At 38.1% G+C, this 24,706-nt stretch overlaps 1 protein-coding gene and 1 long non-coding RNA gene across 2 annotated transcripts; both read right to left on the minus strand.

Annotated features, from left to right (window-relative positions):
• Positions 1-42: 42 nt before the first annotated feature.
• LOC140747193 (uncharacterized) lies at positions 43-3,651 on the minus strand. The gene is made up of 2 exons (XR_012102855.1): positions 3,560-3,651; positions 43-2,986 (listed from the first exon to the last, which is right to left on the minus strand). It is a non-coding gene; the product is annotated as an uncharacterized LOC140747193 (long non-coding RNA).
• Positions 3,652-4,957: 1,306 nt separating this feature from the next.
• Positions 4,958-21,606, minus strand: LOC140747192 (actin nucleation-promoting factor WAS). Its single transcript, XM_073079474.1, has 11 exons — positions 21,247-21,606; positions 13,940-14,167; positions 11,734-11,833; positions 8,624-8,797; positions 7,991-8,104; positions 7,493-7,669; positions 7,104-7,187; positions 6,654-6,758; positions 5,953-6,161; positions 5,594-5,683; positions 4,958-5,144 (listed from the first exon to the last, which is right to left on the minus strand). The coding sequence occupies exons 1-11, from the start codon at positions 21,331-21,333 to the stop codon at positions 4,974-4,976; spliced, it is 1,539 nt and encodes a 512-aa protein (XP_072935575.1). The 5' UTR covers positions 21,334-21,606; the 3' UTR covers positions 4,958-4,973.
• Positions 21,607-24,706: the final 3,100 nt, after the last annotated feature.

Below are 24,706 nucleotides of genomic sequence, written 5' to 3' on the forward strand. Positions count from 1 at the left end.
ATAAAGTGAAAATGAAGGGACATAATATACAAACAGTAAAAATAAATTAATAATCATTTATTTAGTCAACATAGTTTTACAGGTGGTACATGATAACATTATTCCGTTAGTGGCTTCACGCCGGATTAACATATAATAGAAAACATAAATTTCAATATTATAAAAAATAGCTTTGCGTCTTTTTACAATGTACAAGTTTAAATGCTACATAGTCACAAGCCCTTAATAGATAAGTGTCAGGCGTGTCGCAGGTTGAGTACAAAACGTCAATATATCTATCGTTATACATGTAGAGTAGAACATACGATATTACAATGTTTATTACTCTATCATAAATTAAATTCTTTCCGTAGCGTAATCGCGAATATTTTGGCGACATTTCCTAACTCTGTTAGAGATGATACCACGATGATTTTCTTACTATCTTGAATATATAAAATTATCTGATTAACTGGCTGGGTTACCTAGCCTGGCAGGTGACTTCTTTGCCATACACTGAATTTCGTATGTCTTCCCCACAGTATGACATGCACTTACGGATTCAATACTGCTTACATGCGGGCTATCGCCTGCAATTTGCAGCTACATCGATCTTATCCTAAGATGAACGAACATTGAACATTTGGTGTAGTCGAAATAGTAGGCACTAGTGTGTCAATTAAAATAAAACTTACACATATTATGAGTGATACGATACGATTTACAAAACGTCGATTTTAGATTTAGCAAAAATAATACTGCATTAAGAAAATTGTTTTAGAATGTTTCAAATTGATGATTTAAAAATAAATTAATTGTAAAATTACCTCAAGAAGAACAATAGAACCGCGAATGTAGAACATAAAAAAGACGCGAAAGATATTCCAACCATTTAAACAATAATAGATAAAATTCAGGCACCTTTATTATGTTGCTAGCTACTGATGGTTATGAGGAGCCTAATCGCTAAATACGTTTCATTGATGCTACTTTAGAGAAGGCTGCGGATACACTACTTACTATTGTTACTAAATTTATCGACATGATAAAGCAAAAAAATAATACCTTAAGGCAATTACTTAATTATAAAAAAAAATAAAAGGTCCCCTAAAAATTTATTATGATCGCCCTATTAAGTTGATATGCCTACAATATCTTATTAGGGTGTCAACAAATGCACCAAAAAAAACACTATACATTACCTCTTTCCCCGATTACTACAACATTCAGTCTTAACAAAATGATATTTTGCATCTTGAACCAATATAATTAAAACCTACGAAGCCATGACGAGCTAATCTTTTAAATTATACATTTTTGACACATAAATAACCTGCTGTATAACCTATTAATTATATGAAACAAATAAACTATTTTAGAGTATCGCAGCATACCCACAGCCCTGCAATATAAAGGCGACTACAGACTCGCATTAGACTTACGTTAGATCACATAAAATAATTATAAACTGGCGAAAAATTATTCTATACTTTTAACTACCTACATAATTATTTAAATTGCTAGTTTTTAGAATCACCATTGTTTCTCCTCAGTCGTTCTCCTACCGACAAACTATATATACATACACATATACAGGAAAATATATCAATGTACATACATACATTGTAACAAAGAAATAACTATTGATAAATGTCAAATTGATATAACGCGTAAATACCTATTGATTAGTTCTCATGTATTGTGTATTTAATATCATTGTTTTATAAAGGTTAAGTATATTTTTATTTTCCATATGTTAACATTTTGGGCTCTTAAAATATATATTGTAAAACTATAAAACAATATTATAATACTAGATCCAACCGTGTGATTCCTATGTTCATCTGCGTCATAGTCAAGATAAAACAATATTTTAACTTTCATAAATAATTATAGTATAAATAAGTATATCTATTAAAATATTAGCGCAAGTACTTTTGATTACAATTTAAATGATGAATTAAAAGAAGTACATATCATTAATTTAATCGGTTTTGAAAGTTATGTTTTATATAAAAAGTGCTTGCGAATATACTTTAATCCAATGTAACCGTTTTCCTATTAATAACCGTGTTAATTATTAATAATAAGTATATAACATGTATTTTGTTTAAAACACAGATGTACGTAGAAGGCTTGCATTAGACCTTATACCGAGCAGTGTAATGAGCCAGTTGTTTACTATATTTCACAGCAAGCTTCCAGCTATGCTATTCCCATTATTTTGTTTTATCTTCTATTAAAGTTTTTAAAATACTTTAAATAAACTTTAAGTAAATACTAATAAATTCAAATTAATAATGTGTAATATGTGTTATTTTCAAATATACATTATTATAACACATGTACATATTAAATTGAATATAAAACTTTTCCACTGTTTTTTATCTTTTGCCACGAATAAAATTCCGTAAACCTTGAGCAATATATTGGCAATTAATATCGTTTGCAAAAACTATATATATTTTTGGACAGTTAAGTAAAATTTAGATTGGACTCCGTTTTTTGAATAAAACTGTATGTAATTTTCATTGTATATTTTTAGAGTATTTTATATTTTTAACAAATTGAGCCTATGACTGAAAGCATTTTAGTTTTAAGTTTAACATTGTATATTTTTATTAACATTGAGTCCCATATAACATTACAAATGAAGATACATGTAATTTTACGTGGCAGTGTCAATGCCGCCCCATGAAATAAATATGATTAAGGCAATTAGGTATAAAAAATCTCTTCCGTAAAAGGCATAAATAACAGCATGTGATGACGGTAATATTAAACTTAAATAATCTAGAATAACAAAACATTTTCATATCAATAATTGCTGTTCTAGACTTTAAATATGACGATCACACTTAGGATATTGTGTTATATCCCTATTTATCTTACCACAGTTTTTGATGGTGATTTATGGAGTTTACACACGTATTAACCATAAGAAGTAACTTCTAACAAAAATTGGCTGTTGGTCGTAGCGCTTCCGAATTGTAGGCGGATGTCGTTTCTGTAAACAAATACCATGTATGATGAATTGTGATTGTGAGATATGGTGTGTAAAGTAATGTATATAGTATGGGTGTGTGGGGGTGGAATATACGTATATGTGATGCTTCTATGGTTTTTGTATGATGGTTATGTGTGCGCGAGTGATTGAATTTGTGTGATGTATGAAATACGCGAATGAAAGTGGGCATCCTACTCTGTGGCCCCAGGAGTGGGGCGTACTTGCCTCGAGGTGTCCCTCTTTACTAGGGCAATTCTCAAGGGATTAACTGCCCCCGCTGCTATGTTTCCCACTTGGCGGAATTTCGGAATTAAATATTGTCTTCGCGCTACCCCGAGTGGATTGATGGCGGGCTCCCCTTGGTGGTCAGGGGATCCTAGTCAAGGACAAGCGTGTAACGCAATGAATGAAATGCGTAGGATGTAGTAAGTGTTTAGTGTATGAGGTGTAAGTGGAATATGTGCAGTGTCGGGGTTTTTTGTGTATGATGCGTCACGTATGTAGTTCACATATATGGTGTACAGTGCATAATGTGTGTGTGTGTGTGTGTGTGTGTGCGCGCGTGTGTCGCACCGTGCGTCAGTCGTCCCACTCGCCGTCGCTGGTGGTGGCGTCGCTGAGGTCGGAGTCGGAGGAGTGTATGACGCGCGCGCGGTCCCGCAGCGTGTGTGTGTGTGTGTGTGTGCGCGCGTGTGTCGCACCGTGCGTCAGTCGTCCCACTCGCCGTCGCTGGTGGTGGCGTCGCTGAGGTCGGAGTCGGAGGAGTGTATGACGCGCGCGCGGTCCCGCAGCGTGTGTGTGTGTGTGTGTGTGCGCGCGTGTGTCGCACCGTGCGTCAGTCGTCCCACTCGCCGTCGCTGGTGGTGGCGTCGCTGAGGTCGGAGTCGGAGGAGTGTATGACGCGCGCGCGGTCCCGCAGCGTGTGTGTGTGTGTGTGTGTGCGCGCGTGTGTCGCACCGTGCGTCAGTCGTCCCACTCGCCGTCGCTGGTGGTGGCGTCGCTGAGGTCGGAGTCGGAGGAGTGTATGACGCGCGCGCGGTCCCGCAGCGTGTGTGTGTGTGTGTGTGTGCGCGCGTGTGTCGCACCGTGCGTCAGTCGTCCCACTCGCCGTCGCTGGTGGTGGCGTCGCTGAGGTCGGAGTCGGAGGAGTGTATGACGCGCGCGCGGTCCCGCAGCGTGTGTGTGTGTGTGTGTGTGCGCGCGTGTGTCGCACCGTGCGTCAGTCGTCCCACTCGCCGTCGCTGGTGGTGGCGTCGCTGAGGTCGGAGTCGGAGGAGTGTATGACGCGCGCGCGGTCCCGCAGCGTGTGTGTGTGTGTGTGTGTGCGCGCGTGTGTCGCACCGTGCGTCAGTCGTCCCACTCGCCGTCGCTGGTGGTGGCGTCGCTGAGGTCGGAGTCGGAGGAGTGTATGACGCGCGCGCGGTCCCGCAGCGTGTGTGTGTGTGTGTGTGTGCGCGCGTGTGTCGCACCGTGCGTCAGTCGTCCCACTCGCCGTCGCTGGTGGTGGCGTCGCTGAGGTCGGAGTCGGAGGAGTGTATGACGCGCGCGCGGTCCCGCAGCGTGTGTGTGTGTGTGTGTGTGCGCGCGTGTGTCGCACCGTGCGTCAGTCGTCCCACTCGCCGTCGCTGGTGGTGGCGTCGCTGAGGTCGGAGTCGGAGGAGTGTATGACGCGCGCGCGGTCCCGCAGCGTGTGTGTGTGTGTGTGTGTGCGCGCGTGTGTCGCACCGTGCGTCAGTCGTCCCACTCGCCGTCGCTGGTGGTGGCGTCGCTGAGGTCGGAGTCGGAGGAGTGTATGACGCGCGCGCGGTCCCGCAGCGTGTGTGTGTGTGTGTGTGTGCGCGCGTGTGTCGCACCGTGCGTCAGTCGTCCCACTCGCCGTCGCTGGTGGTGGCGTCGCTGAGGTCGGAGTCGGAGGAGTGTATGACGCGCGCGCGGTCCCGCAGCGTGTGTGTGTGTGTGTGTGTGCGCGCGTGTGTCGCACCGTGCGTCAGTCGTCCCACTCGCCGTCGCTGGTGGTGGCGTCGCTGAGGTCGGAGTCGGAGGAGTGTATGACGCGCGCGCGGTCCCGCAACGCGCGAGCCAGTGCGCCCGCCAGCCCCGACACCGCGCCCACGTCCTCCGCCTCCGCGCGGGACGGGTTGCTCGCCGAACGCGACACCTGCACACAATACACGTACGTTTACCTTGTAATATGAATAGCGCCTTTGTAATTTGAAGGTAGCAGAACCCTTTGTGGTTCGACTCCGGCGGCACCACCGCCACACCTATTTCTGCCTAATAACAGCAGTCTTAAACGCTGCTGTGTTCCGTTTTGAAGGATGTGGTAAAGGAGACATACTATTCCGAGGCGGTCCTGCTTAGTCCTCAGGGGTAGCGGCGCATCTGGGGCCGACCTCAGATAGGAGTATCTAATCATATCTGGAATTGATAACAGACGCCCATGGGCGGCAGTAGACTAAAAGTTAGAAGTTCGGGAAGTCTATATTCCATCTAACCACAACTCTATAGTCTACGTATATATCTACTATTAGAACTATCAAGTAATACACGTATCAGAGTATGAAGATCTAAATAAAATTTAAATTTCAATAAATTAAATTGACTTACGGATCTTAACTCGATGCCTTGTCTAATCTCACTCAAAAGGTTGCTTCTGCTGTCTTCGTTCGCTGGTGCCTTCGAGGCGACTTCAACATGCTGTAAATACAAGAGATACAATTAAATTCCACAAACAAAAAATGCCATTTTAAATATGACAAACGAACAATTTTGTTTTCCTAAATGGGACTTAACTAAAATATCTTCCTAACGGTATTTAAATGTATTAGTTATTTTCATTAAAAGGTTCAAATCAAATCCTTTTTTTTAATTTAAATTAAGTTCTTTACAGAACTCTGTTTGAATGTCAATACATCTACCACCATTTCAAAAACTGTTTCGTTATGGAGAAGAAGTTTGTTCCTCACCTTCAAGCTCTTATTCCCACTGCGGATGCTTTCCATGAGCGCCGCCCTGGCGTCCATGGGCGGGGGCGCCGTGTTGTCGGGCAGAGGCGGCGGCGGCGGCGCGGCGGGCGCGGCGGGCGGCGGCGGCGGGGGCGGGGGCGGGGGCGGAGCGCCCGCGCCTGCGATCGGTGGTGGAGGCGGCGGCACTGCTGGCGGCGCTGATGATGGCGCTGAAGATTATCATGTGACACTTTTAATGAATGCTTTAAGACATACAGTATTTTTTGCAAGGCGTTTAACAATTTTTCAATCATGAAAAAATCTCACAGTGCAGTGCAGACTCGTTGTTTTCAAAATAGATGGTGGATATTTGTCAAAACGCTTCTATTAAAGATACGGATTATAAAAACTTTTAATAATCATCAACCTTACTGTAACTTTAATTAATCATCAAAGTTACTGTTTTTGTGACGATATCTCCGCTTTACAAATCCATACGTAATCGATTATGAACGACAATATTTTTTTAAAACTCAATATGTGATATGTAGCGCCTGATATAATCTTATTATGAAACATACATCATGTAGTGTTTCCTATTAAGTCGAACTGCGAATGGTTCTATTTTATTTAAAGGATAGCAAGCTCTTATTGAATAAGGAATGTTAGAGTGGTAGAAAGCACGTTTGGAGCGGTGAGGGTCGCTTGTGCGGTGTACTCACGCTGGGGCGGGCGCGGCGGCGGGTTGCGGGGGGCGGGCGGCGCGTGCGGCGGCGCGGGCGGCGGCGGCACGGCGCGCGCGGGCGGCGGCGGCGGCGCGCGGGACGCTGCACACATTACATTAGCTAGATTAGATAGACTAGTCCTCGTATGTATTGTATGTTGGTACAATAAAAGTTTATTGCTTAACAAATCGATTCACAATTAGCTTTGTTATTGAAATGTACATACTAAGTAGTATAATATATAGTACTACTAGTAGTAGTATATATTTTCTTTTCACTTATTTTTTCAATTTAATCAGTCACACTAAAACTAATATTTTATAATATCAAATATGTGTATAGATGTAAGGAATTCAAAGTAAATTAAGAGTTTAGTAGATTCAGTTAATCATACATTTCATGTGATTATATAAATATCGAATAAAAATATATAGAACTTATACTGACGTGGTGCGGGCGGGTGCGCGGGCGCGGGGCTGCGCGCGGGCACGGGCGGCGCGGGCATGGCCGGCGCGGGCGGCGGCGCCAGGGCTAAGGACGACACGAGATAGATTTCATCATTTCACGTAAGAATGGTTAATCTCTATTTCACTCTTCGATTTAAGTTTTACATCGTGGTAAATGAACATCTTTAAAAAATCTCAAACACGAAATACAATCCTAAGGTTAACCTTCCTGTTCCTGAAGATAACATTGACTGTTGTCGTCCCTGAGTCCCATTAAGCATATGGATATCTCTTACAATAATTTTCCAACTAGAGCACAGCAGAGCACTGCAATTTCACACTGCTCACTCACAAAACATGGCTACATGGCTAACGAAATAACCAACCAACCTTTAACTGGCTTAGCGGTGTCATGCAGCTCTTCCTTGACCGCGTCGATGCCGCCGTGCGAGTTGATGAAGTCGTATATGAACTGGCGCGTGGGTTCGTCCTGTAGTTGCGACTGCGAGATGCCCGCCTTGCTGAAGAACGACAGCATCTCCTCCTCGGGCAGGTCCACGTCGAAACCTGGACAGTTACATAGTGTGTTAAAACACTTTCATACTTATATAGCCTATTCTATTGTTAGGCTGATGTTAGGCTTACCAAGAATCAACTAACGTGTGATGTAAAGCTATATTTTAGCTATGTAGAGTTCGCACCAAACATATAGTCCGCTCTGAATATATGTAGAAGTGAGTCGCGTCGGAACAGCAAATTTTAGATATCAGTGGGACGTAGACAGCGCGGGATATTCATTGAATGGAATTTCGTTCAATTCAATAATTTTTTTCTATGAAAATCATACAACCGTACAGTCGAATAGGTGAAAACTATTTTATATAGTACCTTTGTCAGCGTCCCAACCAACGTGCGACACGTGCTTGAAGTCCTGCGGCATCCCAATATCGGCTTTCGTTAACTTTCGCGTCTTGGGCTTCTTCGAGCTCTTCATCGTGTATCCTATAAACATCACGACCAATATTTTACAACAACATCAACTAAGATTTAGGCTTAATCAAGATACGTCCAGCATGATCCGCACATAACGCTCACTACAGCTCATCATATCATTTATTTTTTTATAATATAGGATTAGCAGACGAGCAGGCAGTCTACCTGATAGTAAGTGGCTACTGCTCCCATGGACATCTGTAATGAACCCCAGATAGGATTAGATATTCATACCTGAGGTTAACCACAGATGCGCCGCTACCCCTGAGGACTAAGCTGGAACGCCTCGGAAAAGTATGTCTCCCTTACCACACCCTACTGTTAATAGGCTGAAATAGGCGTGGCGGTAATGCCGCCTTGAACCACAAAGGGTTTTACCACCTTCAAATGTTTGTGTTATAGTATTCGCCAAACTGCTAGTCCGCTCTGAAGTTGTTGCGAGCAAATGTAGTCATACAATTTGCTATGACGACACGTTTCATATTTAGAGCGGACTATCAGTTTCACGCGGGCTACACAATATCTCACCGCTGAAGGTGTTGGACTTAGCGGGCTGCGGCGCGGGCAGCGCGGGCACGGGCACGCGCGCGGGCGCGGGCGAGGGCGCGGGCGCCGGCGCGGCCGCCACGCCGTTCAGCCGCGCCGACCCGTACGACGACGAGCTGTTCGTACGCGCCGCCTGGATGGAACGCTGCCGCCGGTCTGGGAAGAAACAACATTTCAATTATTAAATGGCCTTTTAATAAAAAAAAATCAATAAAATTGGTTAAAGTATGTAAGTAATTGGTTAAAATCAATAAAGTTTCTTATAAAAAAAAAGAAAGAAACATAGTCAATCAGACAATAATTTATTAGCATGAGTATAGTTCATATAAAGTTCTCACAATAGTACAGTTGGTCACTATATTCCACCCTGCGAGGCATGCAATATAACACATATTTAATTATATATATAAATTTAATGTTTACAAAATTATTTTTTTAAAACTAATAAAGTTTAAAATTACGCAATTTAGTCAATATACGTTTCGTATAAAGTAGCGAGGATTTTTGCATTGCATTTTTTTAGATTCAAAAGAGCAAAGAAGAATGCAGTTTATCTAATTAAATTATATGCGGTCACAGCCGCTTAAAGTAATTTGCAATTAATCGCAAATAGGATTGAAGTTTTATATAAGGTCAACTACAATTGCATTTCTACCATTAAGGACTAAGTTGAAACATCTCGTGTAAACGTGTAAATAACACATTACATCTCTTACAAATTGCTGTGGTAAGGCAAAAACCGTAATACCAAAAGGGTGATGTGAAGTGAAGTGGAACCAAGAAGAATTCCACCACCAATAAATAAGTAGTTAGAATGCCATTCAACTGGCATTAGATATAAATTAACCGATTTAACTTAAACGCTTCTTAAGACGGATTTTAATGGTTAAATTCCCACACGTCTTTTTCAGAAATTGGCAGGGCCAGGAGTGATTGTTTCCGGCAATGTATAGCTCATTATATTATAGTTTGTAGTGGTCAATTATAAAGCTAAGGTTAATTTAGAACAACCTTTCTTAGAAAGTATACGTTTGTTTACCTAGTTTAATCATCGAAATGATAGAATAGTTTTTATAAGGTTCCCATTGAGAAGGGAATATTTGGAGAAACATAAGTGGCTTTTAAACTTTATCAGAATTTCTGCAAATAGCAAAGCCGCAATAAAGGGTTTCATTTTGCTACATTGGCGTAAATGCCAAATATTTGAACCAAGCATTCTCGTGAAACAAATATTTGCCAATACATTCACTCATCCGATCATAAAACATTTTTCATTCACCGCCCGGCCTATTCTTTATGCAAACACGCAAAAAGCAGCGGCAATGTTGGTAAATAGCGATGGCCGCCGGTGAATAAACAATGATAAATACATTAAAACAATCGGTTACATCATAATATAGTGTGGTTTGTTTGAAATACCACAACCATGAGACACATTAGTATTCCCAAATTAGAAATACATTATTTTTCCCACATTTTTCTCCTCTTACGGAATTTTTGGCACGCATTTACGCACGCACGCATACGCACAATTTTATTTGTTGTACACGTTTGTCATAAAGAGTAATAGTGGTAATAGCATCATTACGCCTCATAGTCGTTGTCCCTGTAGTTTCGGGACCAGAATAGGGCTACGGTATCCCCTGCCTGTCGTAAGAGGCGACTAAAAGGGGACTTCCGGGGTTGCGGGCGGTAAGTGTGGGAGCTCGAACCGCTCGGTAAGCGACCCCGGGAAGGGCGGCGGTATGTGTGGTCGCATAACGTCGTACACACCAGATGGTGTGGCGAGCGTCAAGCTCACCTGGGCAGAGCCCGACGGGGCAACGCGCTAAGAGGACTCCGGTTGCGTTCCTTTGGAGATCCCGGAGCCCTCTACGCAGCGCTGAGGACGGCCACCGGGGGGGTTTTAGTGCGGTAAAAATCCCACATAATCCCCCTCGTGAACAAAAAAAAAAAAAAGGCCTCATAGTCGTTCTATTACGCTGCGGTCTCAGAGTCGAATCTCATATGCGAACACATGCGAGAGATGTGAGCTGATAACGATATACATACTGATTCTGAATCATGATGGAGGCAATAGGGACAGGATAAGTTTGAGTGGCTCCAACTAAGGGAGGGTCATGCCCAACAGTGGACTACGCAGATGCATGCGAAGAGCATTTTTGATTTTCAAAGCAGAGGAGTTGTTCGAGCGAATAATTGGTCGAAAACAGTCTTATGTATTTTTTTTCATATCGCCGTTAATACACCAATATAACTAGATAACTGAAACATCTACGGTATGCCCCAAATGTATCGGATGAATAGATTAGAATATTGCTGATAACAATATGCCAGATTCAATTTATACAACACACGCGATCATTTTTAATGGATGACCGGTGATGGATGAGCATTTCCGCTTCGGGGGGCCGAATACGTGGGTGACACCTGGTTACCTTACATCGCCGTATGGAGAAAGGTGAGCTAACGTCACCGCAACTACGTATAACTGAAACATTAACGTAGCTATAACTTTCCCACAAAGAAAGATGTATTGCAAGTAATAACTAGGAGATTAGTGCTAATGCTGATGCATTCCCACAAAAAGCAATAGAAAATGCTAATGAATTAAGTATTTTTTACACGTCTCGTACTACGTCGTGTAGAGATTTTGTTTCGGAGGGAAATCGCGAGTAGAACGCCGGTTCCCTTGCGAGATGGCTTTAGGCTCTCTCGAGGGCATGTAGCCAAGTTCTTCGCCTCGCTTTGCTTGGAACGGCTACTTAAGATTACGACAAAATGTCATCTACAAGGGCTCTACGTTAATGACTTGTTTCTGACTAATTAATAATACATATGTGTCCGTTATTAGGTAATAATCACTCTATCCTGAGTATGACATAGGAATGACAATTTCTTCATACTAGACATTGTTAATTTTGGATTTTTGGGACACGGAAATTTAGATTATAAAAATAATTACAAGATTACAAAAATAGATTGATTATTAAAAACGGGCCATAAGCTTTACAAGTAAAGTAGGAACCTAGCGACATCTCACTTAAATGCAACATTTTAACTTCTAAACAAATACTCTAACATTCGCATACCTTCTCGCCTCTGCTTCCGAAGCTCGATCTTCTCGATGAGGATGTTCCTGAGGATTTTCGCTTCATCTTCGTTCGCGAAGTTGAAAGCGGTCATGTATTCCTGGTGACAAAGAGATATGAGAATAAACATCTTACGGTAAAGATGGTACCACTATTGTCCATTTACTTTTTGAAAGTGACACCGATAGTTTCATATAATTATTGAGAACAGTTAGAATCATTGAATACGGACTTCAATTCATTTCGGAGGAGGATTATACTTCTACCAGCTACAGATATCATCACTCGTATATCCTGTCTATATGGACTATTTTTATACTTCCATTGATGAAATAGTGTTTATGTAAATGTTAACTACATTTAATGCTAAACGAACACAGTTGTTTATTAGCAATTAGAATTTCATGTGTTTGTAAATATAATACTTATATTTACAAACACATGTCTATAAATAAAAGTGAATATATACATGTTATGTATGACCTAGTATAAGACAGTTATAAAAGTCAACAAATATGATCGAATTGTAACCAAAACTGAACATGTAACCCTTTGCCCGCTAGACTGATATGGTAACCACGGAGCCACGCGACTCGTACTAAACGATTCCATTGCCGTTTGCGGATGGGCTGATGGCCCATCAACGTCAAGTGGCTCTCGAAGAAAGTTCGCATTGACGACAATATATCGATTCAGACTAACACACGGCCTCGTTCTCAATAAATCGTCCGCAATATTTTAGTTGCGTTTAAAAATGTATCGACCGGCGACCTGAATTCAGAACTTTATCAGAATATTTCGAACAATAACCCAAAAATATGTGTCGGTATTTCATGTTACAATAAATGTCATTCAACCGTAATCGTAATGATTTTTTATCGTCGTGTTGAAATCCACATTTAGTTATTTCATTAAATATTTTAGTTTAGGTCAACCACATACATAGCTTGATATAAATCTATGGTTTTGCTGGTATATGCAGTTTACGAACTCATAATCGGTGTGGTGTGGACAAACCTTCCCTACACCGAGTACACTCGTGCCCCAAATGTGAATATGGGAATATGGTTATTATTTTCGATATAACATAATTAGGAACTTCAGTTACAAATCAGTCCAGTAGTTATGAAACAATACAATCAACAACTGGATGATTAGACCTACTTTTGTTAATTAAAAAAAGCAATGTAATTTTCTGCATGAATTTTCTTTCAGACAATCTTATATGGATTATGCAATCTTTTGATTGTGTATTTACACAATAACTAATTTACCAACACACTATGTCAATAATATGTATTATTAGACATGCAATTAATATAATAATAACTCATTATAATTTTCCTTATTATTACTCGTATTCACCTACTTAATGGATTGTAATTATTGACAGGAATTAGAACGTTTTTTCTGTCACCAATTATTGATGTCATATAATTATGTACATCTGTGATTGCTTATGCCCGTTAGTGATAATCAATCATTTGACAATTTTTAATATACAATTTTTTTATATTATAAATTGTCAAACTTCGATCTTTGAAGATCCATAGACTAAATTGACTTCGGACACGTTGTCCGAAATCAAAACTCCATGGAACGGCTCGTTGTCCAAGGGCACATGGAAGGCAAGCGGTCACGCGGACGATCTCCTACGCGTTGGACCGACTTAATAAAAAGTACCACACAAGCCTCCATTATCCAATGTTGCCGCAACGCCGAAGACCGCAACAAGTGGAGGCGCATCGCAAGGGTGGCATCGTCCAGAACTGATGCAACATCGTGAAACCACGACCGCTCTGTCAAGAGTGAACGACTAAAGAGAGAGAGAGACTAAATTGGATATATTGAGTATTGATAACGGGCGTTAGTGGTTTGAATTTCGAACGTACGGGATTTAAATCCTAGACACGCACCATGATTTTTCCATTTTATCTGCGTATGAGCAATCATTGATCAATTGTTATAACAGTTAATAGACTATTAAAAACGTCAATATTTTTGATACTAAAATACTAACACGTAGGGCTGAAATTCTCGTCACCGGATTTAAAAGCCTAGGAGTCCTCAACGCAGCGCCGAGGATGGCCACCGGGGGGGTTTTAGTGCGATAAGAATCACACATAACCCCGTGTCGCTCACACGGCATAGGGTACCTTTTGAAGGATTCCTCCTCGTAAAAAAAAGGAGTCTACTCGAATCTTACCTCAGCTTCGAACGTGTGCAGGTACGGCCTGGGGCTGTTATATTCAATCTGCATGTACACCTCGTGCTCCCAAATCATGGCCTTCCGGCACAGGCAATAGATGCGGAAGAAGTAGGACCGCTTGCTGTTGTCCTTTATAAGGCACAACACGCCCGTGTCCTTCTTCTTCCATTCCGAGTGCTCGGGCCCTTCGGTTGTGAACAGCTGCACCACTGCCGTCGCCAGGCTCTGAAAAAAGATCATTGAAATATGTTACCTTTTGTAAATAGAATTGACATACGAGCGTGCAATCCTGATCGTAAGTTACCGCTACCCATGGACATACATAATTATATGTAATCTCTAGATCGGTCATATAAGCGTTGCTACCCCTGAGGAGTCTGAGGACTGAGGTGGAATGCCTCGTATTTACCATATCACAATCTTTAAACCAGAACACCGCAGTGGTTAGCACTGCCGTTAAAAAGTATGCCGCTGGAGTCGAAGCTATCGTAGGTACACATTTTAGGTAAAATTGTTACAGTCAGTAATTTCAAAATAGCTGTCATTCTCATTGCCTAATCGCACTTAATTAATGGGGGCGCCTGCGATAGCTCGTAGGCATGCGATATCTATAATAAAGAGGATAAAACTTTATTTAGTTACGAGATTTCATAGCGAAAACTAACCACTAATGTATTAGAAGAAAATAATGAATTTGTAGCCTATAATGTGTGTGACATCATATCTTCCGAAATGGAATAACTGGATTCAATGCATAATTATTATTTATGTATTGTTGAGTTTAAACACCTATATTTATCAGGATAAGTTACTATCACCTGACTCTTTGGCCTAAACTTTGACCTAGCTTAAAGGGTATGCTAAATATTTACGTTTAAATAACACTGTTTTGGAGATTTGGATTCGTTTCCAATCAATCGTGTCACAGGTAAACGTTTATTTGTAATTTAAGTAAGAAGTTTATGTTAAAATACAAAGAGAAAGAAATTACACGTCAAGATAATTTGTTTCAAATGGAACGTGGTAGACCTGGTATGCGTTAAGACGCAGCTGTGCTAATTCACGATAATTATTATTTTGCCGTATTTTATTATCAACATTTATTATTAATATTTATTGTGGTCTAGTAAAAGCGTCGCCAGGCGATCATCCCGGATGTAGCTAATTTTGAATTTAATTTTTACTCTTCAGGGACGGAGAGGACTGGAGGCAGTTGCTCCCCGTTGGAGACACCCTTGTCTATTATCATTTTGTTCATTACTGTCCCACTGCTCACGGACCTCCTTTTAAAACCTTTTGAAACCTACGTACGTAAGTACGACTTCTTACATTTATATAGATTCATTCTTATTTAATGTTTAGAGCAAGAGTGCATGCAGACTAAGGTAGCTACTAGCTTATTCGATCTAGATTATAGTCGTTTATCTGGCCTGAGCATGTTTGTTGTGCACAGCTGCCATGCAACAGTGTATCCGATTAGCCGTTATCAGATGTAATCAGAATTTTGCGATGCGATCGATGCAATCAGGAATGGCGTGCGATACGATAAAATGCGAAGTTGTAATGTAAATATTTGTACCGCTGTAACCTTCAGTCTATTCACACTCCTATCTAATTATAACTTAATAGGCAGGCAACATATTTCGCGATAACCCCATATTATATAATTGTTAAATGTAGTCATTAAGAGAGATAATGTGTCTATTAGAATCTATTAATAAGTGTAACAGGTTAGTTGCTATAAATATGTCTAAACTCTAATGTCGTCATCGTTCAATATAAAGTTTCTAACATTGTTTAAAACAAAATGTAAAAAAAATAACTACTGTTCTCGCTACTTTTAGATTTGCATATTTATTTTTAATATAAAATATAAGTAAATATAAAATATTATAACACTTTGAACGGATTATTATAAAAAATTTATCAAATTATTATTTCTTAATTTAATCCTAAGATTTCAAAAATTTGCCAAGGGGATTCCTAAAATAAAGTTGACTTTAAGTGTTTCAAAAACGTATTAGTATTCGAGTTGGTCCGAGATGGTCGCGATAGTCCATGCACTTGGAAACGGGCCACCAATTTATTGTCACTTTCACCGCCCGATGTCGCTACCTTCGCACTCGTATCGAGTGAAATTACATGGCTGCATTTTCTACTTTTATTGCATCACTGATTTTTAACGATTTCACTGGCAAGAAAATATGTTATTGTCACTGTCTTCTAAAACAAAGTTGCGAGCAAAATTTAAGAATGCTAAATTACGGGCCGAAGGTAGTACAAAACAAAAGTGGGATTAAGTTCAAGGTTTTTTTGAATAAGTTGCAAAAACTTTTGCTCAGTCTTCTAAATCGTGCAGCCCCAAACACGAATTTTGCCGCCCAGGAATATGTCAACGAAAAAAGACATAAACAAATTTTATTGGCCCTGAAAACGTTCCGCGGGCCGGATCCTAAGCCAAGGCGGGCCACACCCGACCCGTCGGCTGGCGGTGTTCAAATATGATCTAATATACAGTGTAAACTCCATGTAACGTCACTCGATTTAACGACAAACTCTCTAAAGCGTCGAAAACAATTGGCTTAGTTGGGTTAGCTTGTATTCCATACAATGATACACTCTACATAGCATTACACCCACTCTCAATAACGACCACAATTGAGTTACTTTAAATAAAAAGTACCTTTTAAGTTGCTAAAATTAGTAAAAACTGCGCGCCTGTGTACTTTTGTCGCTTTATTATCCTAGCCCGCAATAAACTCGTCTGTCGGCATCATGCATACGAAACTTTCTAAGAAATTCGTTCTTTTTGTTTACAAATTGGATTGCTTGCACAAAATTATTGGAAAATTACTTCCTTTGTCACCAAGATGCTTCAATATCAGAAGATATGAATAAAATGATTAAAAAAATACAACAAAATTACTGGTGCAGCAAAAGACTTCAGAAAAAAATAACAGACTACACGCAATAGCGTTCAAAAAGATTCTTTTTTATGTACATAACTACTAACACTAGACTGAAATAAACTTTTTCTTTTTCTAATTCTGATTTTTCTTCTCTCCATTTAACGACCACTCTCTATAACGCCATAAAATGCACAGTCCCTTCAGTGGCGTTATATAGAGTTTACACTGTAGTTGTTTTATCCTTTGAACAGTCGAAATTCTATCAGACATAAGCATATATGAGACGGACAGAGCAATGTTTTAAGACTTTGGTCCTTTATTCACGTACAATACATGCAATTACCTTGCATAATAATCAGCGTAACTGTGAAAAATGCACTTGTTCTATTACTTAACAAAGCTATCTTAGCAATATACTTTTTAACTAAGGAATAAATTACGTTATCGTTTTCCTTTATTACTAACTTCTATTCTAACTATTCCTTGATACTTGATACTAACTTTTGTGTAGTGTTATAAGCATCTAACAAAGTATAAACCGCCTGTCCTCACTGCTAACCTCCATAAGCATTTATAGCGGCGTTTATGCTTTATGCAAATATACAGTCTGCGTGATATTATATAATGATATGTCAGGTGTACATTACTAAAAATTCAGACCACGCTTCACGTTGTTTACGAACGGAACCGGTTATGTGACTAGAGAAATTTTGCAGACAACTTAGATAATACACTAAACTTCGGACTTTCCGTGTATTTATCTTATGGTTAATGTATGAGACAACATTTGTCCTGCGCTGAATAAACTATGACTATGGTTAATAGTCACACAGTTGGTAACATGATATGAAAAGTTACAAAAAAACTCAGACTGAGATTGTAAAAAGTTCAGTCTACAGGGTGAATTTTTCATTGTGTAGACTGTTCACCTGTTCAATCATCCTGTATAATACGTGTATAATGAAATAAAATGATACTTACTTTTGTTACGGGTTCTTTATACAAATAAGAATAAATTGTAAATATGTTTTTTTAATATATTTATGTATATTTATGCTACAACCGCTTATGACTAGGAATCCTTTTACATTTGTCTCATACTCATATATATTTTTGGCCCTGATAATATACATTTGTATTCCTACATACTACGCCATAAAAATACCTTCCCACACGATACATTCTCGTGAATGAACTTTTTGTCGTGTCTTGAGTAAAAGAGAGTGTTATTGTTGTTAGGCTTACCTACCGGTTTTTGTTGTTTTAATTTGTCGCATATCATAGTTTTCAACGAAAAATATCACCGTTATATGTGATGTGATACAGCGTTAGGTACTCAATGTCTAATTTTAGTCAACCTGTCCCCTTTTGCCCATTATCCCCGGCTATGTTTACGCGCTTAATTGAATAGTTGAACAAATCGCCCCAGAAGAGGGCAGATACATGGCAGTTAAACATGATCACTCAGTGTCGAGAGATAAGATACACTTTTTATTGGCGTCCAAATAAGAATTTAAAGGTGAGCCCATGCGCGCGAAAACTCGTTCCAACGGTTGAATTCTGCGCATACTTAGATATTTTTTACATACAAACAAACCAACCTGCTTAGACATATTTTTAACAAACTTATTTAGTTCTAGGTCTCTGTTATATTTTGAAGTTGTGAATTTATTGAAAAGATAACTTTTATTATATTTTTCCAACAAAATTAGAGATATCCAAAAAATAATTACCTACACGGTATTTTCACAATAATAAAATTGGTCTCTACCAAAACCGATTAAATAATTAATCTACATTCAGATAATACTGAAATACACAAAAATATAATGAGAATTTATTGACATGGTTCATCTATTATGACTTAGTGTAGTGCTATTGATTTATATTGGAGCAATTGAAGTATTTTGCCATTGAGACATAGTTTTGACTCAACTATAAAGACAATGCAGAACTGTAGGCCTATACATTTCTTATGACAGTACAATGAGGAATGCGTGTGAATGTTGCACCCCAGAATATAAATTGCGTATTGTTTGTCTTACATAATGCCGCTGACCCCCGAGTTACATTCTTATTTGTGTAGTTTTGATTTTGCTTGCATCTATGAATAGATTTAGCTATGTAATTTATACTTCCCATTAAAAGGATATAAAATTTGTTAATATATATAGTAGAAAATAGATCTAGAGCTAGAACAGGTTCTAAAACTTTTTCATTATTCAAAGGATACACAATATGTGTGTGATATAATGTTAATTTTATTTTATTTTGATATAAGTTTTTATGCTACTGTATTGACACTACAAAAGTATTTGTATTTAGCAGATCTTCCAAAAATTACCATCATGATACACCTAGCTTTGTTGAAAATATTGTATCTTCTTTAACATGAGCTTTTTTATCCCGGAAATCCCATGGGAACTAGGGATGGAGATCTAAGATCGATTAGGATATAGGATTAGGAGAATCGATCTTTTGGACCAAAAAGTAGATTATGTTAATCAATATTAGTAATAATATTAGGATTGAATCGTATACTATGCATTTGATCAAGTGATGATCTTTAGCAAAGTTGTTATCCATGAGCTCACGAAGGTTTCACAGTTGGTACAACCAATTTTCACCAGATCGCGCCACTGTCATTCCAATGAAGGTACGAATTTTCAGTTTTATGTATGTTAGTTATTTTCTTTTAAACGCAGACGTAGCCGCGGGTGAAAAGCTAATAATAATAATAGAATAACAAGTAAATTTAATAAAAAATTACATTCCATTTATTCAAAAAAATTATTGTATTGTATTGTAAATTATTTATACAAAGATTAGGAATACTTATATATTTATATTATTATATAGTTTATATATTTATATCAAAAAATATTTTTTTATTTCCGTAAAGACATAAAGATTAATAATATATATTTCAATTATTGTCCTAAATTAAAACATAATTAAAAAGATATTGATAACATAGCATGAATACAAGTTGTATATGTTTAATCAATGTATAAGGCTTGGCTTTTGTGACTCAATGTCAGAGCAATGACTCATATACAACATAATTATAATTATAATACATTAAGTTGCTAATTTTATTTATGAAAAACTTCTTTAATCAATAGAAACTTTAAGGTAAACTAAAAATAAACTATACTTATAAAAAAGATCTGAGACATACTTATACATTAAGTTAAATTCAAAAAATCTTTCATCACCAGCAAAAGGGGGGCTAGTCTCTGAAATTTTTTGATCATCTGTTGATCAAATGAGGTTGAACCGTTTGTGGTTCGACTCCAGCGACACCAGTGCCAAACCTATTTCGGCACCAATAACAGCAGTGTAAAACGCTACTGTGTTCTTGTTTTAAGGGTGTAGTAATTTATTATTTATTATTCATTCCACTATAGTCTGCAGGGGTAATATTGCCTTTGTGGGTGACCTCAGGTAGGGATTTAATGTTATCTGGGGTTGACTATAGATGTCGATGGGCAGCAGTAGCCAGTAGAATGCTCATCTGCTACAAAAAAATGAGGGCGTCCGAAATCAATATTCCAAAATTTATTGGCAAAAACATAAAAGGACCTTTCTGTTTAAAGAACTTCACTTATTTTGCCTATGCTAAGGGGGTGCATAGCGCCCCCTAAACCTCCTATATATGTTATTTAGTAAAAAGCTTCTTTAGATATAATAAAGGGTGTAGAGGCAGTATGGTTCAACCAGGAAGATAACTCTGCCTCACCCATTTTAAGGACAAAGCATTTCTGAGTTTCAGTAGAAAGATGTGGATGCTGGTTGATATACATATAAAGCAAACGTCATAGTCCCCAGAAGTGGTAATGCATCTGTGAGCAGTTTAAGGTAATCTCTATAAATTAAAATTTGATAAAATTAACAGATGTGGTAATGCTATGCACATAATATTATATTTTTTCATAATATTTTGTGCAATACAGCCCCATGGTGCACAGGGTATATATGTGTATAGAAAACTATAATAATTTAGCAGATACAGTAGGAATGAAATTTAGCTCCAAAGTTAGTTTATACTAATGTAGTTACTACCCTAAGTATGAAATATTGCGATATAAATTTGCATGTATATTTAATAACTTACTATTATTCATTTTTCTATCTTACTTTATTTTAAATTATTGCTAATTCAACTGCATTCTCATGAACATATACTACCTAGACTAGAATTTTTAAGACTGATTATTATAGTTTTATAAGTTTTAAAAATAAATAATATTGTAAACATGTAATAAAATCGAAGAGTAGGCGCCCTTTATCGCATTGTTACCGAGGTTTTATCGCCAGATACGGACAGAGATACGTAATCTATGCCTTTTGAATCACGAGGAAGGCCACAGCAGGTGTCCTGCACAAACTCACCTGACACTTGGAGCCGATGAGGCTGAACACCTGGTCGTTCTCATCCCGGGATAGCAGGATGCTCTGTCTATTCTCCCCTCTCGGCATTCTAACCACCGAGTCCAAAAAACACTCATAAAATCACTATAAACAGGCACGGATAAATATATCACTCATAACAACTTTCCAGCATTTTGCTGTAGAACTACGAAAATCGTGGCATCTCCTACTTAATATTGACGATAATATACGCATGTCTCAATAAATCAAATGTATATATCACAGTTCGAAGCAAATTATTTTGTAAATTCACAATTTACTTTCTCTACATCCCGTACGCTAAACATCACTCATCAAACTGGTGTGCAGTGTTGCCCGTTGTTGCATTGCATTACAAATCACAGATTAATTATTTGTCTAAGCAACTTGAAATAGTAGTGACCATAGATAAAATATAAAAGAACTATAAAGAAGGTTACAGACTACGCGGGGGCACAGTTTTATTATAGATCATGGTAGTAACTGCGTTTTGCACTATGACTTTTATTAAGTAGTCTGTTCTTTAAAGAAACAACACACGCAAATTCAATGAAACGGGGAAAAGGCGGGAAAAATAAGACAATTTATGCAGTTTTTAATCTTTCGTCCATAATCCCCACTTATTCAAATGTTGGCTATTAGATTTACGCACTGCATTTCAAAACGTTCCGAAAACGTAAACCTTAGTAATAACTACATGTACAAGATTTAAAGTTAACTAAGTAGTATAGTCAAGTAATATATAAAAGTATAGTTAACTAAGTAGTAGCAACTATAGCCAAACGAACTGAACGGAAGCATAACACCACCAGCGTAGTAGAAAGGCATTCCGCATATTTCCCGTATGTGAAAGGTGTCACGGATAAGATAGGGAGGATTTTAGATCGAAAATATAACATAAAAAGTATATTTACGCCTTTTAAAAAGCTCGCGGCCTATCTTCGTTCCCCCAAGGATACTATTCCATACCAGTGCCCAGGGGTCTATAAGGTTGACTGTAGTTGTGGTAGCTCGTATATTGGGCAGACAAAACGAGCCATATCACAACGCATTAAGGAACATATCAGCGCAGTCAAAAATAATGACCCTAAGAAATCTGCGGTAGCCGAACACATCCTCAGTTCAGGTTGTAACCACTGGATTGAATTACACAAACCTCAGGTGATCTCCACTGAGCGTCATTACTTTCCTCGTTTAGTAAGAGAAGCAATAGAGATCAAGAAACATCCTAGGAACTTCAATAGAGAAGATGGTTTTAAATTAGCCCAAACGTGGAATCCAGTGGTTAGTTTATGCAAGTCACAAATAGTGCAAAGTACGGTGCGTAAGGATATTGTCAGTGTTGTGTGTCGTGATATGAAACCTAGAAAAGAAAAACGAACTAGACGTAGGGTAGATAGATTAATCTACCACTAGTACTTGTCAACGGTTTCTCCCCTCCACTTCAGTTTCGCCGTGACCACGATCCATGCAACTGGGTCGAAATATCGGCAATAAAAAACGCATATCGTGAGTACCCGTTACATAATAAAATGTCTCAATTCCGCGATAATTTTAGTCTAAAATCATATAACTAAGTAGTAGTTTAAATTAAGTAAGTATTTTATGGAAGCTGGCGCCTTTTGGTAAGTTCATGTTTTATGTGTCATCTCTTCATTTTATTTTCAGTGGTACCTATAATGGATAATAAAGAAAAATATACAGCATTACTTCTGAGCCAAATAAAACACAAAATACGTATATATGTTATTTATTGACAGTTTCTTGTACAGTCACATACAAAACTCAATAATACTTCTTGCATACATATGAAAACGAATACCTCACCACTATGTACGTTGCATTGCAAATAACAAAAAATGAGAAGAGTTGAAAAAAGGTTGAGAAAGAGGTAAGAGGCGTCTTAAAGAACTGCATAGATCGCGCCTCAGTTCTCAATGTAACGGTTTTGAAATCGCCACAATTTCATTACTCAATACCAAAAATTATATACAAGTACACTCGAAATAAAACATAAAGCATATTGTGAAATACAAATTACATGGGTTGGGCGTCTTTGTGTTAAAAACCGGTAATCAATAAAATATTGAAATAAGTACAAAGATACTACATTATAAAAATGTCAAAGTTCAACTTGCAACATAATATTTTTAAACATTTTAAACATGACACATATAACTGCTATTGTATATGACCTTGATTGGATTAACAAAATACATTTATGTATACATGTATTATGTCTATGTACTTTAAAACGGCAATATTTAATTATGATCAAAGGGTTATTTTGTTTTATATAAATTAAGATTAAGAATGGCGAATTTCATTCATACAAAATAATCAACTAATTTTGTATATTTGTATACATAAAAACGATTATTCGATTATAGATTAAAAACTATCTGCGGTTAAAATGGTATGCCTGAATAGTAAGTACATTATAAACTTGTAAGAAGTTTGCGCGTTCGACAGATAGCCTTAGCTAATACATTAATCTACTGATTAAAGGATTGATTTCAGACAGAAAAAAGAAGACTAGTGTGACATTGAATGCCATAGTATTGCGAATATGAACTCTTATGTGTTGTCGAATTATATCATTTAATGACACCAGATTGCATTATTATTATTTGCAAACGCACGATTATGTAACGACTCCTTCGAGGTTTGCATTATTAGTCTTCTTTTTTTCGCCTGAGTCTACAGCTAGATACCTTAACGGATATGTACAAAAAAATCCAGTTAAGCGTGTCATGCGCCAACAAACCACCTAGTTACATTATAAACGTACAAAATGAGTGCTACTCACTATTGATTACAATTTTTATAGTACTCATACAAGGAACATCTACGTTTAGTGTACAACTCCACTGTCATCCAGATCGACCGAGAACAGATTGAATGACGGTGTCCGTTGACCCATACAGCTTGACTTTTCCAGTCAACGTAATTGACAGAAAAAGTGTCCATTTCTGGAAATAATTACTGTCTAAACCTAACATTCTGTTGTTGTATACATAAATTGACCTAAATTTTTATTTACACTAGGAAAGTTCTTAAAATTCCATATTTAAATGCTGTTACACTACATGTTTTGAATAAATATGTTCTTACACACTCGTCTAATAAAATTGAGAAACACGTGAGTTTTTTTTTCTTAGTATCATAAGATTCGAAATATCAAAGAAGACTATAGACACATAGAACATCGAGATACAAAACTTGACATCGAACAGGCAATGATGTTCGATGTTCTCATACAATTTAGTTCAAGATATCAAGGCAACATTATCGTTGAATTCGTGTCACAATAGTTAAATAGTAGGGGTGTGCGAATATCGTTCGAATCGAATCGAATCGAATATCAATATTCGATTCGAAATTCGAATCGAATAATTCGAATTCGAATTATTCGAAATTCTTCGAATAATTCAAAAAATTT

The sequence above is a fragment of the Epargyreus clarus genome, unplaced genomic scaffold (genome assembly GCF_041222505.1).
Source record: "Epargyreus clarus isolate Ecla_fem2 unplaced genomic scaffold, WU_Ecla_fem_2.2 ptg000014l, whole genome shotgun sequence".
NCBI classification, from domain to species: domain Eukaryota; kingdom Metazoa; phylum Arthropoda; class Insecta; order Lepidoptera; family Hesperiidae; genus Epargyreus; species Epargyreus clarus.

Coding starts and splice junctions, on each gene's coding strand:
- LOC140747192 (XM_073079474.1), bottom strand. CDS start 21,333: ATGCCGAGAGGGGAGAATAGACAGAGCATCCTGCTATCCCGGGATGAG. Junction 8,105..8,623: donor TAAGTCCAACACCTTCAGCG/GTGAGATATTGT, acceptor TGATGTTTATAG/GATACACGATGAAGAGCTCG. Junction 7,188..7,492: donor CACCGCTAAGCCAGTTAAAG/GTTGGTTGGTTA, acceptor TGTCGTCCTTAG/CCCTGGCGCCGCCGCCCGCG.